Source organism: Callithrix jacchus, chromosome 12, assembly GCF_049354715.1.
Source record: "Callithrix jacchus isolate 240 chromosome 12, calJac240_pri, whole genome shotgun sequence".
Classification (NCBI taxonomy): Eukaryota; Metazoa; Chordata; class Mammalia; order Primates; family Cebidae; genus Callithrix; species Callithrix jacchus.
This window is the reverse complement of record NC_133513.1, coordinates 50,018,862-50,037,994: the sequence shown is the minus strand read 5'-3', so window position 1 is coordinate 50,037,994 and position 19,133 is coordinate 50,018,862. Positions and strand designations below refer to the sequence as shown.

At 49.7% G+C, this 19,133-nt stretch overlaps 1 protein-coding gene and 2 long non-coding RNA genes across 19 annotated transcripts in view; 2 read left to right on the top strand and 1 right to left on the bottom strand.

The window, feature by feature from the left end:
* Positions 1 to 9,878, top strand: part of TSPAN14 (tetraspanin 14) — a 66,324-nt gene extending 56,446 nt beyond the window's left edge. For all 17 annotated transcript variants that reach the window (XM_078345444.1, XM_078345451.1, XM_078345448.1 and 14 more), the window contains 3 exons: positions 1,512 to 1,556; positions 3,684 to 3,803; positions 5,361 to 9,878. In XM_078345444.1, the coding sequence (XP_078201570.1) occupies positions 1,512 to 1,556; positions 3,684 to 3,803; positions 5,361 to 5,432 (237 nt within the window). In that variant the 3' untranslated portion in view covers positions 5,433 to 9,878. The remainder of the gene's footprint in view (positions 1 to 1,511; positions 1,557 to 3,683; positions 3,804 to 5,360) is intronic.
* Positions 9,879 to 10,003: 125 nt separating this feature from the next.
* Positions 10,004 to 10,789, top strand: LOC144578656 (uncharacterized). The gene is made up of 2 exons (XR_013524869.1): positions 10,004 to 10,120; positions 10,287 to 10,789. It is a non-coding gene; the product is annotated as an uncharacterized LOC144578656 (long non-coding RNA).
* A 3,815-nt stretch (positions 10,790 to 14,604) lies between these two features.
* LOC144578655 (uncharacterized) lies at positions 14,605 to 16,675 on the bottom strand. The gene is made up of 2 exons (XR_013524868.1): positions 16,541 to 16,675; positions 14,605 to 16,355 (listed from the first exon to the last, which is right to left on the bottom strand). It is a non-coding gene; the product is annotated as an uncharacterized LOC144578655 (long non-coding RNA).
* Between the last annotated feature and the right edge of the window lie 2,458 nt (positions 16,676 to 19,133).

Here is a 19,133-nt window from a genome sequence, read left to right as displayed (position 1 = left end):
AGTGGAGAATTCTTTTTTTTTTTTTTTTTTTCGTGACAGGGTCTTGCTGTATCACCCAGGCTGGATCGCAGTGAAGCGATCTCGGCTTACTGCAACCTCCGCCTCCCAGGTTCAAATGATTCTCCTGCCTCAGCCTCCAGGGTAGCTGGGATTACAGATGCATGTCACCACACCCAGCTAATTATTTTCTGTTTTTGGTTTTTTTGTGGGATTTTTTTTTTTTCTTTGAGACAAGGTCTCAATTCTGTCGCTTAGGCTGGAGTACAGTGGCGTGATCTCAGCTCTCTGTATAACTACTGCTTCCCTGGGCTCAAGCAATTCTCTGGCCTCAGCCTCCCGAGTAGCTGGGATTACAGATGTACACCACCACACCCGCCTAGTTGTTTTCTGTTTTTTTTTTTTTTGGAGACAGGGGCTCACTCTGTTGCTTAGGCTGGAGTACAGTGGTGCGATCTCAGCTCATTGTGCAACCACTGCTGCCCCGGGCTCAAGCAGTTCTCCAGCCTCAGCCTCCCGAGTAGCTGGGACCACAGGCTTGAGCCACCACACCTGTATAACTTTTGTATTTTTTGTAGATGGGGTTTCACCATGTTGCCCAGGCTGGTCTTGCGCTCCTGGGTGCAAAGTGATCTGCCCATCTCAGCCTCCCAAAGTGCTGGGATTACAGGTGTGGGCCCCTGCACCTGTCCTGTCCTTTCTTTACCTATTTTCATTCCTAATCCAAGGCCAGCGTTCTTGGGTTCCAGAAGCTGGGCTCTTGGGGTGACCTGTGAAGGAGCTCTGAATTTTGCCTGAACTGAGCCTGAGCAGAACTGGGCCTGTTACCAGCTCTCGGTACAGTTCCGTAAAGCCAGGTACTGGGTTACGGGCTCTTAAAGGGCAGAGCATCACCACTCTTATATAGGCAAGTTCTGCAGCCCAGGAGGGGCTCAGATATGCTGAAGCTGCACAGATCTTCTGAGGTCTCCACTGTGACTGTGAAACGTACCAGTCTCATAAGTGTTACTTTTAGCACGTATAGTTCTTACCTCCAAATATAGGTCCTACCTCCTAGCAAACTGTGGCCCCCCCGCCCAGGCCAAATCTGGCCTGCTATTTTTCCATGACCTGTGAGCTAAGAATGCTTTCAGGTGTTTTTAAATGGTTGGAAATAAATCAGAAGAAGGATTATTTGTGGTACATGAATATTATATGAAATTCAAGTTTCAGTATCCATAAAGTTTTCTTGAAATACAGCCATTCCTGCTTGTTTTATATTGTCAGTGCTTGCTGTCATGCAACAAAAGCAGAGTTGAGTTTGTGTCTGAAATAGTCACTCTCTAGCCCTTCACAGAGAAAGGTTGCCACCCTGTCCTGGCCCGAAGGATTAGTTGCTAGTGTGATTGAAGGACATGATCTGTAATGGAATTTGCACAATTGTTTGCTAGTGTTTGGTTGTGACTCTTCTAGAGCTTCTTACCACCAGCTTCTTGAGACACCAAAAGTAACTAATTTTTCTGCTTTTCTTGCAGCAAAAAGTTGTGAACACACAGTGTGGATATGATGTTAGGATTCAGGTGAGCACTCCAGAGTATACAACTTTAAGAATTCTTTAAGTTTTATTCCCTATGGTTCAACATCCTGATGTAGTGCAAGTGCAAATTGAAGTGGGAGAACTAGGGGCAGTGAAGCTCCTGATGCCACCTAAGCTGAGCACGGGCATAGTGACACACACAGACACACACACACACACACACACACACACTGCTTCCTGGGTTGGCAGCAGGACTCCTGGGAGCAGTAATAGTGATTCTAAGCTTTGTGAGCTGCAGTCCCAACACCTGGGATTTGCTGCATTTGAAGAGGTGGGATGAAGTTTTGAGGGACAAAGACCGAATTTTTAGAAGGCTCCTTGAGTCCCAGAAGGTGTCTCTTGTTAAGGGGACAGCTGCAGGAGCATATATGCCTTGCTTTGGCCTCCATGTGGAGGCAGTGGTGACAAGGAGGGAGGCAGGCCTGGGGCAGGGGCGAGGCCCTGTCCTCTGGGACTTCCTTTAGGCTGTAGGGAGTGCACTCTTGGATGCACTCCAGTCCTTGTTTTGGTGGTCTTTGGTGATATGAATGACTGCTATTCTAAAAGGGAGGAATCTTGAGGTATCTGCAGAGACCCCTCCTGTTCGCCGTGGATATGAGGGATGTGTCCCTACAGCTTGGGGAACTGTCCTCCTTTAGGGACCTGCATTTCACAGGGAGAAGCTGCTCTAAGCTGAATGTTTGCCTCTCCCCAAAATTTATGTGTTGGAACTTAAACCCCAGTGTGGGTTTGGTATAAAGAGGTAAGGCCTTTGGGAGGGGTTAGGTCAGGAGGACAGAGTCCTTATGAGTGGGATGAGTGCCCTTATAAAAGAGGCTCAGAGAGTTTATTTGTCACTTCACTATGTGAAGACACAGTGAGAGGCTGCCGTCCATGAACCAGAAAGTGTGCCCTCATCAGACTCCAAATTTACCAGTGCTCTGATCTTGAACTTCCCAGCCCCCAGGACTGTGAGAAAGAAATTTCTGTTGTTTATAAGCCACCTAATCTATAGTATTTTGTTATAGTTGGCTCAATGGACTAAGACAAGAACCTGTATCAACGTCAGTGTTGATACAGATATGAATTTTTTTGCCACTTATATTAATTTGCTAAGGCTGCTGTCAACATACCACAGATGGAAATTTAGGTCACAGCAGACATTTATTTTCTCACAATTTGGAGGCTAGAAGTCCAAGATCAAGGTGCTGGTGGGGTGGGTGTCTTCAGAGGGCTGTGACAAAAAGGTCTGTCCCAGGCCTCTCTCCTTGCTGCCGGTGGCTGTCTCCTGTGTCCTCACGTGGCTCCCCTCTGTGCATGTCTGTATCCTGATCTCCTCTTCTTAACAGGATGCTTGCCATAATGGATTAGGGGCCACCCTGATGGCTTCATTTTAGCTTAATTACCTCTGTAAAAGCCTGTCTCCAAATACAATTATGTTCTGAGGTCTTGGGGGTTAGGACTTCAGCATATGAATTTTGAGGACACGATTTTTAGCCCCTAACACCTCTAAAGTGAATTAATGGACCATCGTGTTGCCATGGAGGAGGTTGATAGGTCAGGGGGCTGGGGCCAATCACTGTGAGTGGGGTGGGCAGGGCTGGGTGTGTGCTGGGCGGTTACTGATGCCCCACTGGGTTTGGCACTGGAGGGAGCTGGTCAGCTGGTGAGTTGCCTGCTGGCTCTATTGCCTGGAGCTGAGCTTACCAGTGGGATGTCTACTCCAAGAAGTCACCTTCCTTCCCTCCCTTCTCAGGAAACTCTGGACCCCCTTTTTTAGGTTTCCCTTTAAAGACACATCTTCCTCCAAGCCTTCAAGCCCCCTCTCTTTCTCCAGATGTGGATGTTGGGGAAAGGTATCTTGAGAAAGTTGGTCTTTAAATCTCTGGAGACCTGAAGGGAAACAGCCAGGGAGCCTTTGGTCAGACAGGTGGTATGATCACAAGGTGTCCAGCAAGGGCAGAGGCTGAGACGAGCTGGATAGTGTCTCCTGGAGAGTCCTCTGTGCCTGCCTTTAGGATCCCTCGTTCCCACCCTGCTTTGCCCTGCTCCCTGCCAGGGCTGTCTAGGGGACCGGGGTGGGAATATCGTGCTTGCCAAAGGCTCAGGCCCCTGTGATGTTTTTCTGCAGCTGAAGAGCAAATGGGACGAGTCCATCTTCACGAAGGGCTGCATCCAGGCGCTGGAGAGCTGGCTCCCGCGGAACATTTACATTGTGGCCGGCATCTTCATTGCCATCTCGCTGCTGCAGGTGTGTCCTAGGAGCCTGTAGGATTGGCAGGCAGCTTTTTTTCATTTGAGAAGATTGGGCCCTTAATATAGAGTACATGGGTGTGGTATTAAGGAACCTTCCAGAAGGAAAAAAGGGATTCCATTGGATGTCCAAGGCTGAGAGTGTATGTGTATGAGCATATTGGGGAGGAGAATGCTGGCTTTCATAAATGCTACCTACAGGGGACCCCTCTGGGCAGGGGCAGGCTGGGAGAGGCTTGTGGCCCTGCACAGATCCTGTTGGTTGCTCTCTCCTGAGGGCCTGATGGGCTGCAGAAGGGTCACTGCCTGTGTGAAGGTGGGTGAGGAGTGTGCTTGGGGTAGGCCATCAAGCACTGCAGACAGGGAGGCAAAACTCTTGGTCAGCTGGGGCCTGAGGGTGGCCTGAGGCTCATGTTTGCACTCGCCCCAGGACCTCTCCTCCTGTCTCTGGCTCTTGGGCTGGAGCTGTCAGGCATCTTCCCTGTCCATGAGACATCCTCTGAGGCTTGCTGCCGTTTATGGCATCCTTTGCCCTCCCAGGCTGTGCTTGTTCATTTGAACCAGGTTTCACACATGGGAGAATGTTGGTGGCCAAGCAGGCAGTGAGACCTGGGGTGACTGGGCTGGTTGGTGATGGCCAGGAGAAGAACTGGCAGAGAAAGTTGAGCAGTGATCAGAGAAACCAGGAGTCTTTCCACTGCTGTTCAAGGCTTGTATTAAGAAGCTGCAGCTTTTGGGTCCACTCATGCAGTTCTTGTGTGGAAAATACACCATGTAGAAAATGTTTGTCTCTGTCCTTGCCTTGAAGAGGGTGACTGAGGTGGACCCAGGGCCACCAGCCACCCACACATACCTTCTTCCTTCAAGAAAGACTAAGAGGAAAACCAACTGGAAAAGGAAAGAAACAAGTTATTTGCAAAATGGGCAAGGGAAGAATCAGACTTCAGAAGGACTGACTAGTTAAATTAGAATCACACAAAAATTTAAAGGGGAAAAAAGCCATTTCCAGAGGTCACCAAGTTCATGTTCGTCTGTTCACGTTAAAAGAACATCTCCTCTCACTCCCCACTCCCTGCTCACCAAGGGTGGGATGGATCTTCAGAAATTGGCACAGCCAAAATTGGGGATGGCCTTGGTTTTATTATGGAATAGATGTTTATGGGAAACATTTAAGCTGTATTATTTTGGGAATCAGAACCAGTCAGGGTGACCCTGTTATTTTTGGTTTAACCCAGGGACAGGCGTGTCCTGCCCCATGGTGTGTGACGCACTTAATCATGTTGGAGGCAGGGCAGAGTGACTGTTTTGCTTGTGGTGCCTGTGGTTTGCCTCTTATAGGCTCTGGGGATGTAACAAACTAGACCCCAGGATCCCCTTTTGGCGGGAGGGGCAGCTGTGCTGTGCTGCTTGCTTGTGGTACCGTCTCTTTACCCTCAGTTGCAGTGGTGGGGCGAGGAGAGGCGTGCAGTGGGAGCCCCCAGCAGCACCCTCCACTCCCTGCCCTCTGCCTTTGGGCCCCAGCGATGGCTGCTGACTCTGCTGGTGTTGGTTTCAGATATTTGGCATCTTCCTGGCGAGGACCCTGATATCAGACATCGAGGCGGTGAAGGCCGGCCATCACTTCTGAAGAGTGGAGTTGAGGGAGCCGAGCTGAGCCACGCTGGGAGGCCAGAGCCTTTCTTTGCCGTCAGCCCTACGCCCTAAGGGAGAGGAGCCGACACCCCTGGAGCCAGCACCCCACCTTTAGCATCAGCGTGACATGACCTCTCTGTTTCTGCTTGCTGGTGCTGAAGACCAAGGGGTCCCCTTGTTACCTGCCCAAACTTGTGATTGCATCCCTGCTGGGGTTTACCCAGGGACAGAATGTGGCTATGTGGGAGTGGTGACTCTGAAGGACAGAGAGGGCTCCTGTGGCTGCCAGGAGGGCTTGACTCAGTCCCCCTGCAGCTCAAATACGTCTTCAGGACACTCTGGCCCCCTTTCCACTGGCGTCCAAACATCTGCTTTGGGTCATCCACGTCTGTGGGTGGGCCATGGGTAGAGGGACCCAAAGACATGGACAGGGCATTTCTCTCCATCAAGCCAAGCAGCACAGGGACCTGCCTGTAACTGGGGAGGCAGACAGGGCCCCGCTGGGTCTCTGAGTGCCATTGTGGTCTGCGGGGGCATGCACACATCAGGGGTTGTTTGCAGGATCCTCAGCCATGTTCAAGTGAAGTAAGCCTGAGCCAGTGCGTGGACTGGAGCCACGGGAGTGCCTTGTCCACTGCCCCCCCGTGTCTGCCAGCTGTTCTCCCCACGCCAGAACTGCCTCTGGTCTTGACAGCATTAAGCCCTGATGGCGCTGGTGGGACAGTGGACATGGTTCTTCACTGAGAGCCGGCTCTCCTTTTCTTAAAGTGTGTAAATAGTTTATTTATAGGGGTAAGAATGTTCTCACACCATTTCACTTCCTCTTCCTCTCCTCCAGCATTCTTCTTTGAGCAGCCTTACATGGTGTCCATGGCTGGAGCCGACCCTTTGAGTCCCTTTGAATGTCTTAAGAACCAGCCCATAACAGCCTCTCCTTCTGTTCCATATACTGCAGCCTCCCTCCATGCATCCCACATACAAGCACTCGCCCACTCCCCAGTGTGGCCTCACTGTCTTCTGTCCTTGGTGCTACTGAAATTGTCAGCCAGAACTTGAATCCTGAACCTCCGCACTGCAAGCCCTGGGAGGCTTATTCCAAAGTGGCCAGCCCGAAACTGTTGGCCAGGGTTCCTCTTTCGGCTGCGTACCCAGGCTGGCCGGCTTGCCATTTGGCTCTCTCCGGACAGCCGTTCTGCAACCAGGCCCAGGGCCAAGCCATGACCCCAGGCTGCAGCTGCTCAGAAGCTCTGGCGTTTTGTTTCTGACTTAAGTGGTGCCCGCCCCCCCATAGGATATCAGTGGTGAGTGGTCCACTCTTCCTGTTAGGGCTGTTCTGGGGTCTGCTCTTGGAGATGAAGTCTTCTTAAATATTGAGTAACTCCCCTGGGGATAGCTGGGACATTTGTCCAGCTGGGCTGCTTTCTAACGCTTTGCCATAACTCATACCACTTCTCTCCCCGTCGTTCAGGGATTGAGTGCAACCTTCAGTTACTTGCTGGAGTGTACATTCTGGTGTGGTGTTTACCAGTGGCTGTTGATGATGATGTCGTCATCTTTTTTTTTTTTTCTTTTCTTTTTTTTTGCAATCTTCTGTAGACTAGGAGAAGAAGAATGCTTGTGTTTTTAGGAAGTGTGATGCTTCTCTTTGACTGCCAAACTCTTTTATGGAATATATCTTTATATTAATGCTGTTGTTTTGGTCGTTTTTGTTTGGGGTCATTATTAAGATGCTGCTATGCATCTCAGTGGTGAACGCAGCTGCCAGAGGATCCAAGGGAGAGGGTATGTAGACCTTACAGAAGGGTAAATAGTAAAGGCGGTTTGTCAATAGCACAATCTGACTTACATTTTATTGAGTGATTTTTTTTTTTTTAAGATGCTGTACAGCAGCACTTTCAGTTATCCCTTGTGTGCAGGCTGCAGCCAGCACAACTTGGCTTGTGGTCTGTCCCCAGCTGTGTGAGCTGGAGAAACTTCAACTCCGTAGGTCTAGAGGAAACATTATTTTAGGCTATTTCTGTCTACCCTGGGTGATACTATTTATTGATCCAAGCAAAAGAGCTTGGGGATGCCGAGTCAAATTGCGACACAGAGTTGAAATCTGGGCACTGCCACCGCATGAGCTGTGTGTGTCCTGGGCATGCTGGCCTGTCTGCGAAGGGGGTTGGTGACAGTGCCCTCTTCACTAGGTGCCTCTGGCCCAGCCTCCCACGGGGATGTGGGTGGCCGCAGACCCTGCCTGCTAGTGCATTGGCGCTAAAACCTCCTGGAAGGCTCCTGCAGGCCTGACCCTTCTGTTTCTGTAGACCTAGTTCAGGATGAAGTGTAAGTGTGACTTCTGTAGAGTTGGGTTTGTCTTTGGCCATTTTCAGCCATGTCATGAATAATTGGATGAGGAATGGAAAGAAAGCAAGGATGAGAGCTGGGCATGTGGCAGTCTCCACCCAGCATGGGCTGTCCGCACAGAGGCACAGGGAAGGCCTCCTGTGCGCTCCCCACCCAGCACTGGCCTGCCCTGAATCCCCACCTTCCCTGGTTGGAGGCCTGCTGTGGCATCTGTACCCTCTCCTCACCCCACCATGCACATACTCACTTTAAAGTCTTGGGGTCCTTCCTGTACCCCCTCCCCGATCCCGGTCCACCCCCTTTCAGGATCTTGTTATTTTTCCCGTCCCCTATTCCTGTCACTAGCCTGCCTTTCCCCACCCTAAAAACTTGCTGTGGCCCTGTGGCTGCCTCCTTTTCTTTCCCAGGCAGCTTCTTATCTGGGTTGCTTGTGCCCCTCCTTTCCACCACCCATCACGCCGCATGTAGCTGAAAGCTGCCTATCCCAGCTGTCAACCCAGACCTTCCTTTGGCCTCTGTAGCACCGGACACCGCACCTCCTGAAAGTCCTCTGCTTCAGAGGCCCAGGCTTGCCAGTTCTCTGACCTCTCCCGTCTGTCTGCTCAGGACTCCACTGCAGCTGTCCTTACTGGCCTCCAGGGAATCCCACTTCCCACAGGGCAGGGCTGTGGGCTGGGCAGAAAAACCCATCTGCATGGTCCACAGGAAGCCTGGCACTCAGTTTCTCCATGAATAACAATGAAAACTGATGGATACAGAACCTTCCTGGAACATAGAATTTCTCCAGGAGATTCCATGCAGCGGCCACTGGGGAGGTGATGGGCATGCATGTGAGTGTAGATGGCTACAGTGTTGGTCCCAGCAGAGCACAGAGGGTCTCAGTCTCAGGGATCCCACCTGCTGGTTTCTCAGCCAGCAGTCTCAGAGGAATATAGACTGCAGAGAAAGAGGGAGATTGCAGTGGTCCTGGCACCTAAGGCATCCTGCTGTTATGGGAAGGTCTCTGCCCAGGTATCAGGTGCATCAGCCTGTCGCCCACTGGTTCAAAGCTTTCAGCTGTACTGGGTGGGGGTGGGTGGTGGAGTGCTGAATGACTTTCAGGGGTGGGCATTTCCAGCTCTAGGGTCAACGGGGTGTCCACAGAACCAGAGGGTTTTTAGATTGTGTGTTTGGGGCTATGGGAACCTGTCCCCCATGATGGAGCTTGGTAGGGACACCTCCCTGTGCTTGTGTCTGTCGTGCCTGGTAGGATGCTGCTCGGCCTTCCAGGGCAGGTGACCACCTGCAGCCCTGTTCTCATTCATCTAGATACACCTTTAGAGCCTTTTTAGCTCCTTATCAAGTTGGCAAGGCTTGGCCATTCATGTTCAAGGCTGCATTAAAGGCACGTTCATTCTCCATTCTCATGGAGATGCTTTAGGCGTCTCCAGGGTGCCTCAGGAAAACATGAAGTGGGCATTGTAGAATTAGGGCTACTGTGTAACTTTGGAAGAAAAAGTTAAGGGTACATAAGTGGATATTGTTTTGATGAAATTGCCAACTTCAGTGAGCCCAGCTTTGGGAAGGAGGACATGAGTATTCCTTACAAGGGTCTGAAACAGTTCTTTCTTCACTCAGCTTTCTTTTTGTGCTCTGCATCTTACATTCCTGCTGGGGCTTCCAGTGCATGGTAGTAACTATCAGAACTGGCCAGGTGCAGTGGCTCATGCCTGTAATCCCAGCACTTTGCAGGCCAAGGTAGGCGGATCCCTTGAGGCCAGGAATTCAAGACCAGCCTAGCCAACATGGTGATACCCCAGCTCTATTAAAAATACAAAAATTAACTGGGCATGATGGTGCATGCCTGTAGTTCCAGCTGCTTGGGAGGCTGAGGCAGGAGAATCGCTGGAACCTGGGAGGCGGAGGTTGCAGTGAGCAAAGATCAAACCACTGCACTCCAGCCTGGGTGATAGGAGACTCCATCTCAAAAAATAAAATTACAAAAAACTACCAGAATAAATTATCACCTTGGACCATAATTTTGTCACCTCAAACAACTTTTAAACTAGTCTTAAAGAAGTATGCTTAAATAAAAATCGAAACATAGAATGTAAAATGAAAAGTGAAAGTATGTCTTCTGTTCCCCAGAGGTAACTACTATTAGAAATCCTTCCTGAAAACATCGATGCACATACTCAGGTCATCACACACCTGGAATCATTTTACATAGCAGTTTATAAATGTTACTTAATATACTGATCCACAGTGCATTTTCACGGTCACGCCATGGGTTGTAGGAGCGTGCCAAGAGCAGATGGGCCTCGCCTTTGTACCAGAGGAGTACGTTTACAGTCACAGGTAATAGAAAACCCAATTCAAACTGGTCTAAACAATGAGGGGAGGTTTTGGCTCCTGAAACTGGAAAGTCCAAAGGTGGGGTGAGTTTCAGGGTTGGGTTGATCCAAGTGACTCAGTGACGCCAACAGGATCTTGTTTCCTTTTCTCTCTGCTCTGCCTTCCACAGCATCCCCTTCACCTATGGTGGAGGGAAGGAGTCTATCCCGGCAAACCCAAGCCTCCCCTTGTTGGGGGTGATGTGGTGAAGCCAGCAAGGGAAGGGACCCCTGGACACCCTCCTCTTCATGGTTCATCATCCCACTGCAACCATGCAGCTGTGAAATGCGGCATCCTTCAGGAGCGGGACGAACACTGGGGATGCTGCCAACTATTCCCATCGCGCGTTTGTGGATGGGTGGAACATTTGTGTGCAGGGGTTTGCTCTTACGAGGGCTTATAGAAACAACAACTGTACAGTGTTTTGTTATTGGAATTACTTCTTATGGTGTTTTTAGGGTAGTTCTCCGGGGAGGTGGGCCCACATTTGAATGAGTAGGTGCTCAGGGCTGGGGTGTGCCTGTGCTGCCTGACCATTGCTGGTATGTGTGGGTGTGGGGTGACAAAACTTCCTACCCCCGTGAGGTTGTTTTAAGGATTAAATGAGTTGAGATGGGTAAAGCATCTAACAAAGATCCAGATTATCTAATATGTATCTCCTGAATTAATTGCTGACATAATGACTGGGGGATTTTATCTGTGGCTGCCAGTCCCTGCAAGACTGTCACATGTCAGCTCAAGCTTTGAACCACACTGAAATGAAACAGTCCACTTCCCTGTCCCTTTGGGAACAAGGCTTCGAGGTCTGCGGCAAGCCTCAGCAGGCATTTGGAGTTCAAGGTCTGTTTACTTTCTGTGCCATAGAGGTGGGGAGGCAAGGCAGGGTGTTGCTTCTTGCTTGAAGTGCAGATCCTACCAGAAACCAACACAACCGAAGTTGCCAGGGAGCTCCCAGAAGGAGCAGAGTGGCCATCACCTGCCAAGGGGCCAGGGGAGGCCACAGAGGCCTGGGAGCCAGGAGGGATGGTCCATGGGGAGAAGGGATTATTGTGAGCATAGTGCTGGGGCTAATGTGCTCTGAAGATGGCAGGACATCATGTTTGGACAGTTGGTGGACCCCATCTGGTACCACATGTAAGGAGAACAGAGGCCCTGGGGTGTACCGGGACTTGCCTGAGGTCTGAGTGGGACTGGGTGCTCCTCCGTGCCTCCCATGAGGAAGGGTGTCCATCTCTGTGAGGACAGCTTGGCAGGGCTGGGAACCTGGGGCCAGGGCTATAGGACCTGTGTGAGACTAGCGTGTGTGGGCCTTGCTTGGCTTGCCTTGGTGCCCTGAGAAAAACCTGATATTTGAAAATACACACAGTCACACTGCTGGAAGGTCAGGAAAAGCCAGGGTTTTGTTCTGAGGCAGTGGAGTGTCTCCACGAGCTTGTGTTTTCCTCTAGCCTCACTCCACCTGCAGCCATTTCAGCCACACTGCCTGTGCACATCACCCAGGGTTGCACATCGTGTGTGTAGATGCTGATTTAGGCCCAAGCACTCAGCTGTCTGGGAGGACCATAGTGTTTTCTTCTAGTTTTAGATTTGTACTCATTCTTGTTTTTAAAGTCATAGCTGTGATCTAATACGGGACGAAGTGAAGTGGCCTCTAGGAGGGACTGAGCACCCTGTCCTTGGAGGTTTGCAAGCCCAGGCTACACCCTTGGGATGATAGGGCTGGGGATGGGCTTTGTGCTGCGTGGACCACGACAAGCCTTTCCATCTCTGAGACGTGGTCCTTCCCATGCCCACTGTTAAAGATAATTTTTTTTAAAAAAAAGACATGACTCATAAATATTACATGTACACATGTCTAAGATTTTATTTAACTGAATTGAGAGTGCCGCTGAGATTAACAGCCAGTTCAAAAGAGAAATCACAATGAACCATAAATCTATTTGGAGTACAGGAATGTTGAAACTGGCTGGGTTTTTCTTTTCTTTTTTTTGGAGGAGAAAGGTCAATTGAATCTCATTCGTATATATTATATGCATATCCTTAGACAAGAATTATATTTTGCATTAACTCTGCAACTTACAGAGTTGTTGAAATAGCTCAAAGGCAATGAAAGTCTAGAATCAGATAACTGGAAGGGTGCGCCCTAAGCAATGCATAGTTTTCATTTTTTTTTTCTTTTGAGATGCGGTTTCACTCTTATCGCCCAGGCTGGATGGAGTGCAGTGGTGCAATCTTGGCTCACTGCAACCTCTGCCTCCTGGGTTCCAGTGATTCTCGTGCCTCAGCCTCCTGAGTAGCTGGGATTACACAGGTGCATACCACCACGGCTGGCTAATTGTATTTTTAGAAGATAAAGGTTTTACCGTGTTGGCCAGTATGGTCTCAAACTCCTGACCTCAGGTGATCCGCCTGCCTGTCATCCCAGTGTCGGGATTACAGGAGTGAGCCACCACACCAGGCCCAATGCATAGTTTTCTACTGAAGACAACCAGAATCTCTTTTGCTCATTCCAAATTTCCTTCCACCTCTTGTCCATTCAGCAGAGCCACTTTTAAAATAGGACCCGGGCAGAAATTTAAAGGAGCCAATATCTCATGGTGAAAAGTGAAACCTGAGGGACCGAGCTTCCGCCAGGTGCCTTAGGTAAGAGCCAGCCACTGAGGGAGGCAGCCTGGGGCCACTCACTGTCCTCTGTGGTAAATGGATCACTGAGGCCATGTCTGTCACCCAGAGAGCCTGAGTGTCCTCAAACCCTTGTTAGATCTGCCTCCCCATCCACTCCCGCGGACATCTCAGTTGCCGCATTCAAAACTGCTGAACTTTGCTTCTCTTCAACCCCCAATTCCACCCACACATAGAACTGCCCTGCCCCGTCTTCCCATCTCAGCTGAGGGTACCACCATCCACCCTGTGGCCAAATCCAGGAATGTGTGTATCACCTGGGCTCTGAGGATGACATCAGCTCTTCTCAGTCAACAGAATGTCAGGTCACCTATTCTAAAAGTCTCATCTGACAAGGAGATCTTGAAGGTTTTACTCCCTGGGATAACCATCAGGATGGATTTCAGTGTCATTCTGCCTTTTTCTCCTGAATGATTCCTGGGACTCGCCTTGTTTGTAACATGTGCGCTTGAATCTCTCTTCAACATAACTGTTCTGAATTGTGTTTACTTCCCTTATCTGTGAATGTCAGTGATTCCTGGAAGCTGTGGTTGGCGGGGGATGGGGTGGGAGGAATTTGGTAGTGTAAAAGAGAACCTGAAATGAATGTTCTAAGAAACTGGGGTGTTGGGGTCCTCCAGCCCTTGGCTGGTAAACTCTCCACTCCTTTCTCTTTGCCACACAATTTTCATAACCGGCAAAGGTGTGCATTTAAAATTTGTGATTGTAGCCTTAGTCTTTTTTTTCCCATACAACTCCCCTTTCCCCGCTGCAAGCTTGTACCAGGAAAGGTGTCAGTTGCCTTGGAGGGGGTGAGACAGGTGGGTATTCACTGTGGCTGTCAGGGCGTAGGACTGGAGCATCTAGGACCAGAAGTCCTCCTTCAGTCCCAAGTATCTGCCACTCAAGGGCATCAGACAGGTCCTCATAGAAAACCTACTGTGGGTACAGAGCTACTAGGCTGATAGGGTTGGAGGAGTGAACAAATACCCTTTTTCCCATTTTACATCAGAGGAAAAAGACTCAGACTAACGAGCTTGCCTGCTGCTTGACAGATGGGAGATGGCAGAGCCGGGCTTACAGCCCAGGGTTTCCACTCTAGGAACTCTTCTCCCTCCTTCTGATGACACTCACTTGCAGGCCACAATCAGTGAGCAACTACGTGGGCAGGCACTGGCGAGGCACAGCAGGAAGGCAGCACAGTGCCCATGACGGCCAGGGACTAGGTACCATTTCCTCAGCAAAATGGGATAGTAACTCCCACACTGCAGCTATGTGCTAGGGCACTGGTTTCCCAGGCCAGCAGCAGCTGCAGTGTCACCCCTAGCACTTGTTAAAAATGCAAATTCAGGCCAGGCTCGGTGGCTCACACCTGTAATAACAGCACTTTGGGAGACCGCCTGAGGTCAGGAGTTCATGACTACCCTGGCCATCATGGTGAAACTCCGTCTCTACTGAAAATACAAAAAATGAGCCAGGCATGGTGGTGGGTGCCTGTAATCCCAGCTACTTGGGAGGCTGAGGCAGGAGAATTGTTTGAACCCAGGAGTCAGAGGTTGCAGTGAGCTGAGACCACACCACTGCACTCCAGCCTGGGCAACAAGAGCGAAATTCAGTCTCAATCAATCAATCAAATAAAATGCAAATTCTTTGTCTCTTCCTTCAGGCCTGTGGGACCAGAAACTCTGGGATGGAGCCTAACAAAATGTTTTAACCAGCCCTCAGGTGATTACGGAAGAGCCAGAATAGACTACCACTATAACAAACACCACCTATATACTTGGGTGCCTTTGAAAAATGTTTATTTTTTGCTTGTGTCATAGTCCTCATAGAAAACCTGCTGTGGGCACAAAACTGCCAGGCTGATGGGGGTGGGGGAGTGAACAAACACCCTTTTTCCCATTTTACATCAGAGGAAACAGACTCAGACCAAGAAATTGCCAGACTAAGTTGCTGGGAGCTAGGGTGGGGAATTCTCTGCTCCAGCAGTCTTTCATGGACCCAGGCTCCTTTCACGTTGTGGCTCTACCCTCCTGTAGCTGTTGGAATCATCTCTAGTCAGCTGGTGGTTAGGGAAAAGGTGAGGATCAGGGAGGGAGGATCTGGGGCACTAGGACTAGATGGCGAGTACCCTGCTTGTGCTCACATTCTGCAGGTCAGAACTCACAAGCCACCTGAAATGACACAAAGGTCTAGCTCTGTGTGTAGGAGAAACAGGAGAGGCCACATATGGGAAGACGGCAGTGGTCTGTGCCCCAGGTCCCGTGGTTTAGGGAAGTGAACCTTGGCACTGGATTTCCTGGCTTTCTAAATCTCTATTTATAGGGAACTTAGGGCCCAGTCTGCTGTGGCTGGATTTGCCTGGTTCACAGCCTCTGCTCAACCTTCTTTCTGTTACATAGTGCAACCTGGAGTTGGTGGGCTCCTTGTCACATTGGGCAGAGGTGTGGGCTCCACGGGACCAGATAGGTGTGTTCTCTGTGTCCAGATTGAGGGACAGACAGCACACGAATTCCTTCAGTGCCTTCCAGATTTGGTCACTGGGGAGGGGTAGGGTGAGCAGCAGCTCTTGGGTCTGTAGAAGTGTAACCCTGGAAGGAGTGTCCAGCTGACAATTAGAGCCTGGAAGGTGGGGAGGTGTGGAGGGGAGGAGGGATGGGGTGGGAGGGGAGGGCCTAGCCAGGGTTCCCTGACACCTGGGTTTAAGTCCTGGATCCATCATTAGCATCTGTGTGAACTTGTGCTTCACTTTCCTCAAATATGAACTTGAGATAATAAAATGACCTTCCTCACAATACTGTTCTAAGAATTGAATAAGATACAATAGAAAGCCCCTGACACAGTGCTTGCTGCCACAAGAAGGCATGGAGGAAAGGTTTCCACTGGGGAGGGAACAGGAATTGGGCGCACCAGGATCCCCTGGACTTGGGGAGTCTGGCTCACTCAAGTTCCCAGCCACTTGCAGGGCAAGGACTCTGCCTCTTCTTGCTCTGGGTGTGAGTGGTCTCAAGCTCAGTGGGCAGGGCCTGTGCTGTGGATGGACTCATCTGCAGTGAGTGAGGCAGGAGGCAGGGCTGGCAGGCTCTGTGGTCTTTAGTAGGTACCAGGGGACCCGGGGGCACTTTGTGGGAGGTTGTCCACAGTGTGAGCCAGTTTGCCATGTGGGGTGTGCCTCACAGATTCCCTCCTGCACTCTGAGTTAAAAAGAGTCAGTCCTGGCTGAGGTTTAATCAATCTGTTGCATGAGTGCTAAGTGACCTTGTTCCAGGGGAAATCGGATGGGACAAAGTTTTCTAATTAGCAGGACTCACTGACCTTTCCTTCGTTGTCAGCAGCTTCCCACAGGGAGGCAGAGCAAGTGGGGCTGGAGCCATGCATCTCTCTAATGGAGCCGACGTCCAACAAGGAGGTGGAGGGTGGATTCAGGGCCCGGGGAGGACTTCCTGTGGGAAGCAGACCTCAGGAAGGGCCCTCAGTGATGATGTGGCCCAGGGTCCTCACTTCCTTAATCTCCTGTCCTGCCAATCTCTGCAGCGTCCTAGGCAAGAGAAGTAGAGAAACATTTAAGCCACTGGGGTGGTCAGGACATACTGGTGGCAATTGTTTAAAACTTTAGAACAAGCTTAAGCAAAAGGGGGTTTACAGGCTCTCATAGATGGAAAGGATGTGGGAGGGTCACAGACTGAGAGGAACCAGGGCTGTGGTGGCTGGAAGGAGACTCACCGCGGCCAGCCTGCTTCCTCCCTGTCGGCATCTCTGCTTCTCTCTGCATGCCGGAGGCTCTCAGACCTTTCCCCTGCAGGGAAACAAGAGTGCCAGCAGCCCCGAGTTAACAACTATCATAGAAAATCAGTGTATTTCTCTCTTGTATTTCATTCCCAAGACCTGAGTCACAGGCCCGTCCAGCACTCAATACTTTTTATTTTGTTTTATTTTATTTAGACAGATTCTCGCTCTGTCCTCCAGGCTGGAGTGCAGTGGCCCCATCTGGCTCACTGCAACCTCCACCTCTGGGTTCAAGCCATTCTGCTGCCTCAGCCTCCTGAGTAGCTGGGACCACAGGTGCACGCCACCACATCTGGCAAATTTTGTGCTTTTAGTAGAGACAGAGTTTCACTATGTTGGCCAGGCTGTTCTCAAACCACGACCTCCCACCTGCCACAGGCTCCCAAAGTGCTAGGATTATAGGTGTGAGCCACCACACCTGGCCAAGATTTTTCTTTTAAACCTAGAGTATGGAGAAGCTTACTAGGTAGACAGAATCAGCTACCATAGCCCACTCCCCTCAGCCAGTATCACTTTGACTCACCCAGTTAGTGGGTCAGAACTTACACATCTGCTCTGCAGCTGGCTGGCTCATGCATACCTTGTCTGTCTAATGTGGACCAAAGCCCTGTGGCGCACCCTGCTGGTTACCCCCAGTGGTTACCCTGGCACAGAGGAAGAAAGGGAGTCCTGGGAGGGAGAACTTCCCTGGGAGCTCTGGGCTGGCAAGTTGGGTGCAGTTGTGTGACACAGGTCCAGTTGGCTGCCAGCCTGGGCTCTGCTGTTGTAATCATAAAGTGTGTGTGTGTGTGTGTGTGTATACAGTTGTTTACAATGTCAGCGTGGGTGTTGCTGTTTGTTAGAGATACTTATATGCCACCAATCCCATGGTAAGGAAAATCTCAAGCCTTCCCCATGATTTCTGCCAGTTTCCAGGGACTCATGCTCCTGGCAGCCTGTGTGTCCCCAACTCCTGTGTCCTTTAGGGACCTCTGATGAGCCCTGCCTCTATCTGGCAGAATTAGATACAATTCACATTAAAAAAAAATAAAAAAATCTCACAGCACGAGTTTTGATGAGATTTGGGGCCATAACCTTGGGTTGTATGGCACCTCCTCCTCTTCTTCCTCTGTTGTCTCTGCAGCTCAGAAACCTCAATTTCCTGGTGTGTATTATGTGGAGGAGCTCAGCTCAGCCCCCACAGCTTCATCTCCAAACCTAGCTAGTGGCCCAGATCAGGGGCTCTTCCTTTTAATAGAACTTATTTACTCTCCTTAGAAAGCAGTGGAAGTGAAATGATTCTTTTTCCTGATGCAGATTTGTAAAACTGGGATCATATGACACATACGATTTTAAACCTGCCTTCCCCCTTACCACTGAACACATCACGAGCACCCTGTATGCCAATACACCGCTTACCATCAATTCTAGTGGCTGTATTACATTTTATCCTATGGATGTGCTCTTGTTTACCGTCTAAACCCCTTTTATTTAATACATCAGTTATTCTGAACTTTTCAGTGTGATGATGGATGTTGCAGTAATTATTCTAATATAGGCACAGAACCTCCAGAGGACATGACTGCTGAAGGGTGTGCTGGCAGGATCACAGGTGAGGATCTAGCAAATTGTCCCAGCTTCACTGCTGAGCTTTCATCCTGTTTGCACTACTTTGAACTGCCGTTTTGATCATATAATAATGATCTAGGAGAGCTCTTTTTGGTTCAACCTACCTTTTCTTGTATCAGAACTGAAATGTTTAATTTTATAAATTTGAATAGTGGCACAGTATAGAATTCACCATTCTTTAATATTATCAAGGCTGTTTCTCACCTGTTCATTCTTTTGGTTAACTTGGGAATCGTTTTATCAAATCTCTCTCTGCTTCCCAATTTCCTTTCAGTTTTGGCTTGAAATGATATTCAATGTATACATGAACTTGAGTCACATCTTGCTGCATAATACATACTGAGTTACATTTTGAGTATTATGTATTACTCATAATACATATTGAGTTACATTTTGGTGCATAATACATCACCCCAAAGTTTAACACCTCGAAGCAGCACATACATATCTCATACCCTTCTGAGGGTCAGGAATCTAGGAGCAGCTTTGGTGGGTGACTGTGGCTCCGAGTCTCTCACAAGGCTGCAGTGAAACTGCTGGCCAGGGCTGGAGGATCCCTTCCAGCCTCATTCCATGACTGCTGGTGGTGGGAGGCTTCAGTTCTCCACGTGGCTTTCTCAATATAATTTCCCCCACAGTGAGTTATCAGAGAGAGTGTGCAACCAGTAATCTATCTGTTGGCACATGTCACTTCTGGCATATTCGATTGATCACTCAGACCAACTCTAATACATGCGAGCGTGACTGTGCAACGGTGTCAGTTCCAGGACGAGGGCATCATTGGAGCCATCTTGGAGACCGGCTAACGCACAGATGAATGGCACATTTTACAGTATGGGTTTTTTCTGCGTGTCAGTGTGGTGTGTTCCTCTATGACCTTAATTATGTTAAACTTAATTAAATTCTAGGTGTGCTCTCAGCA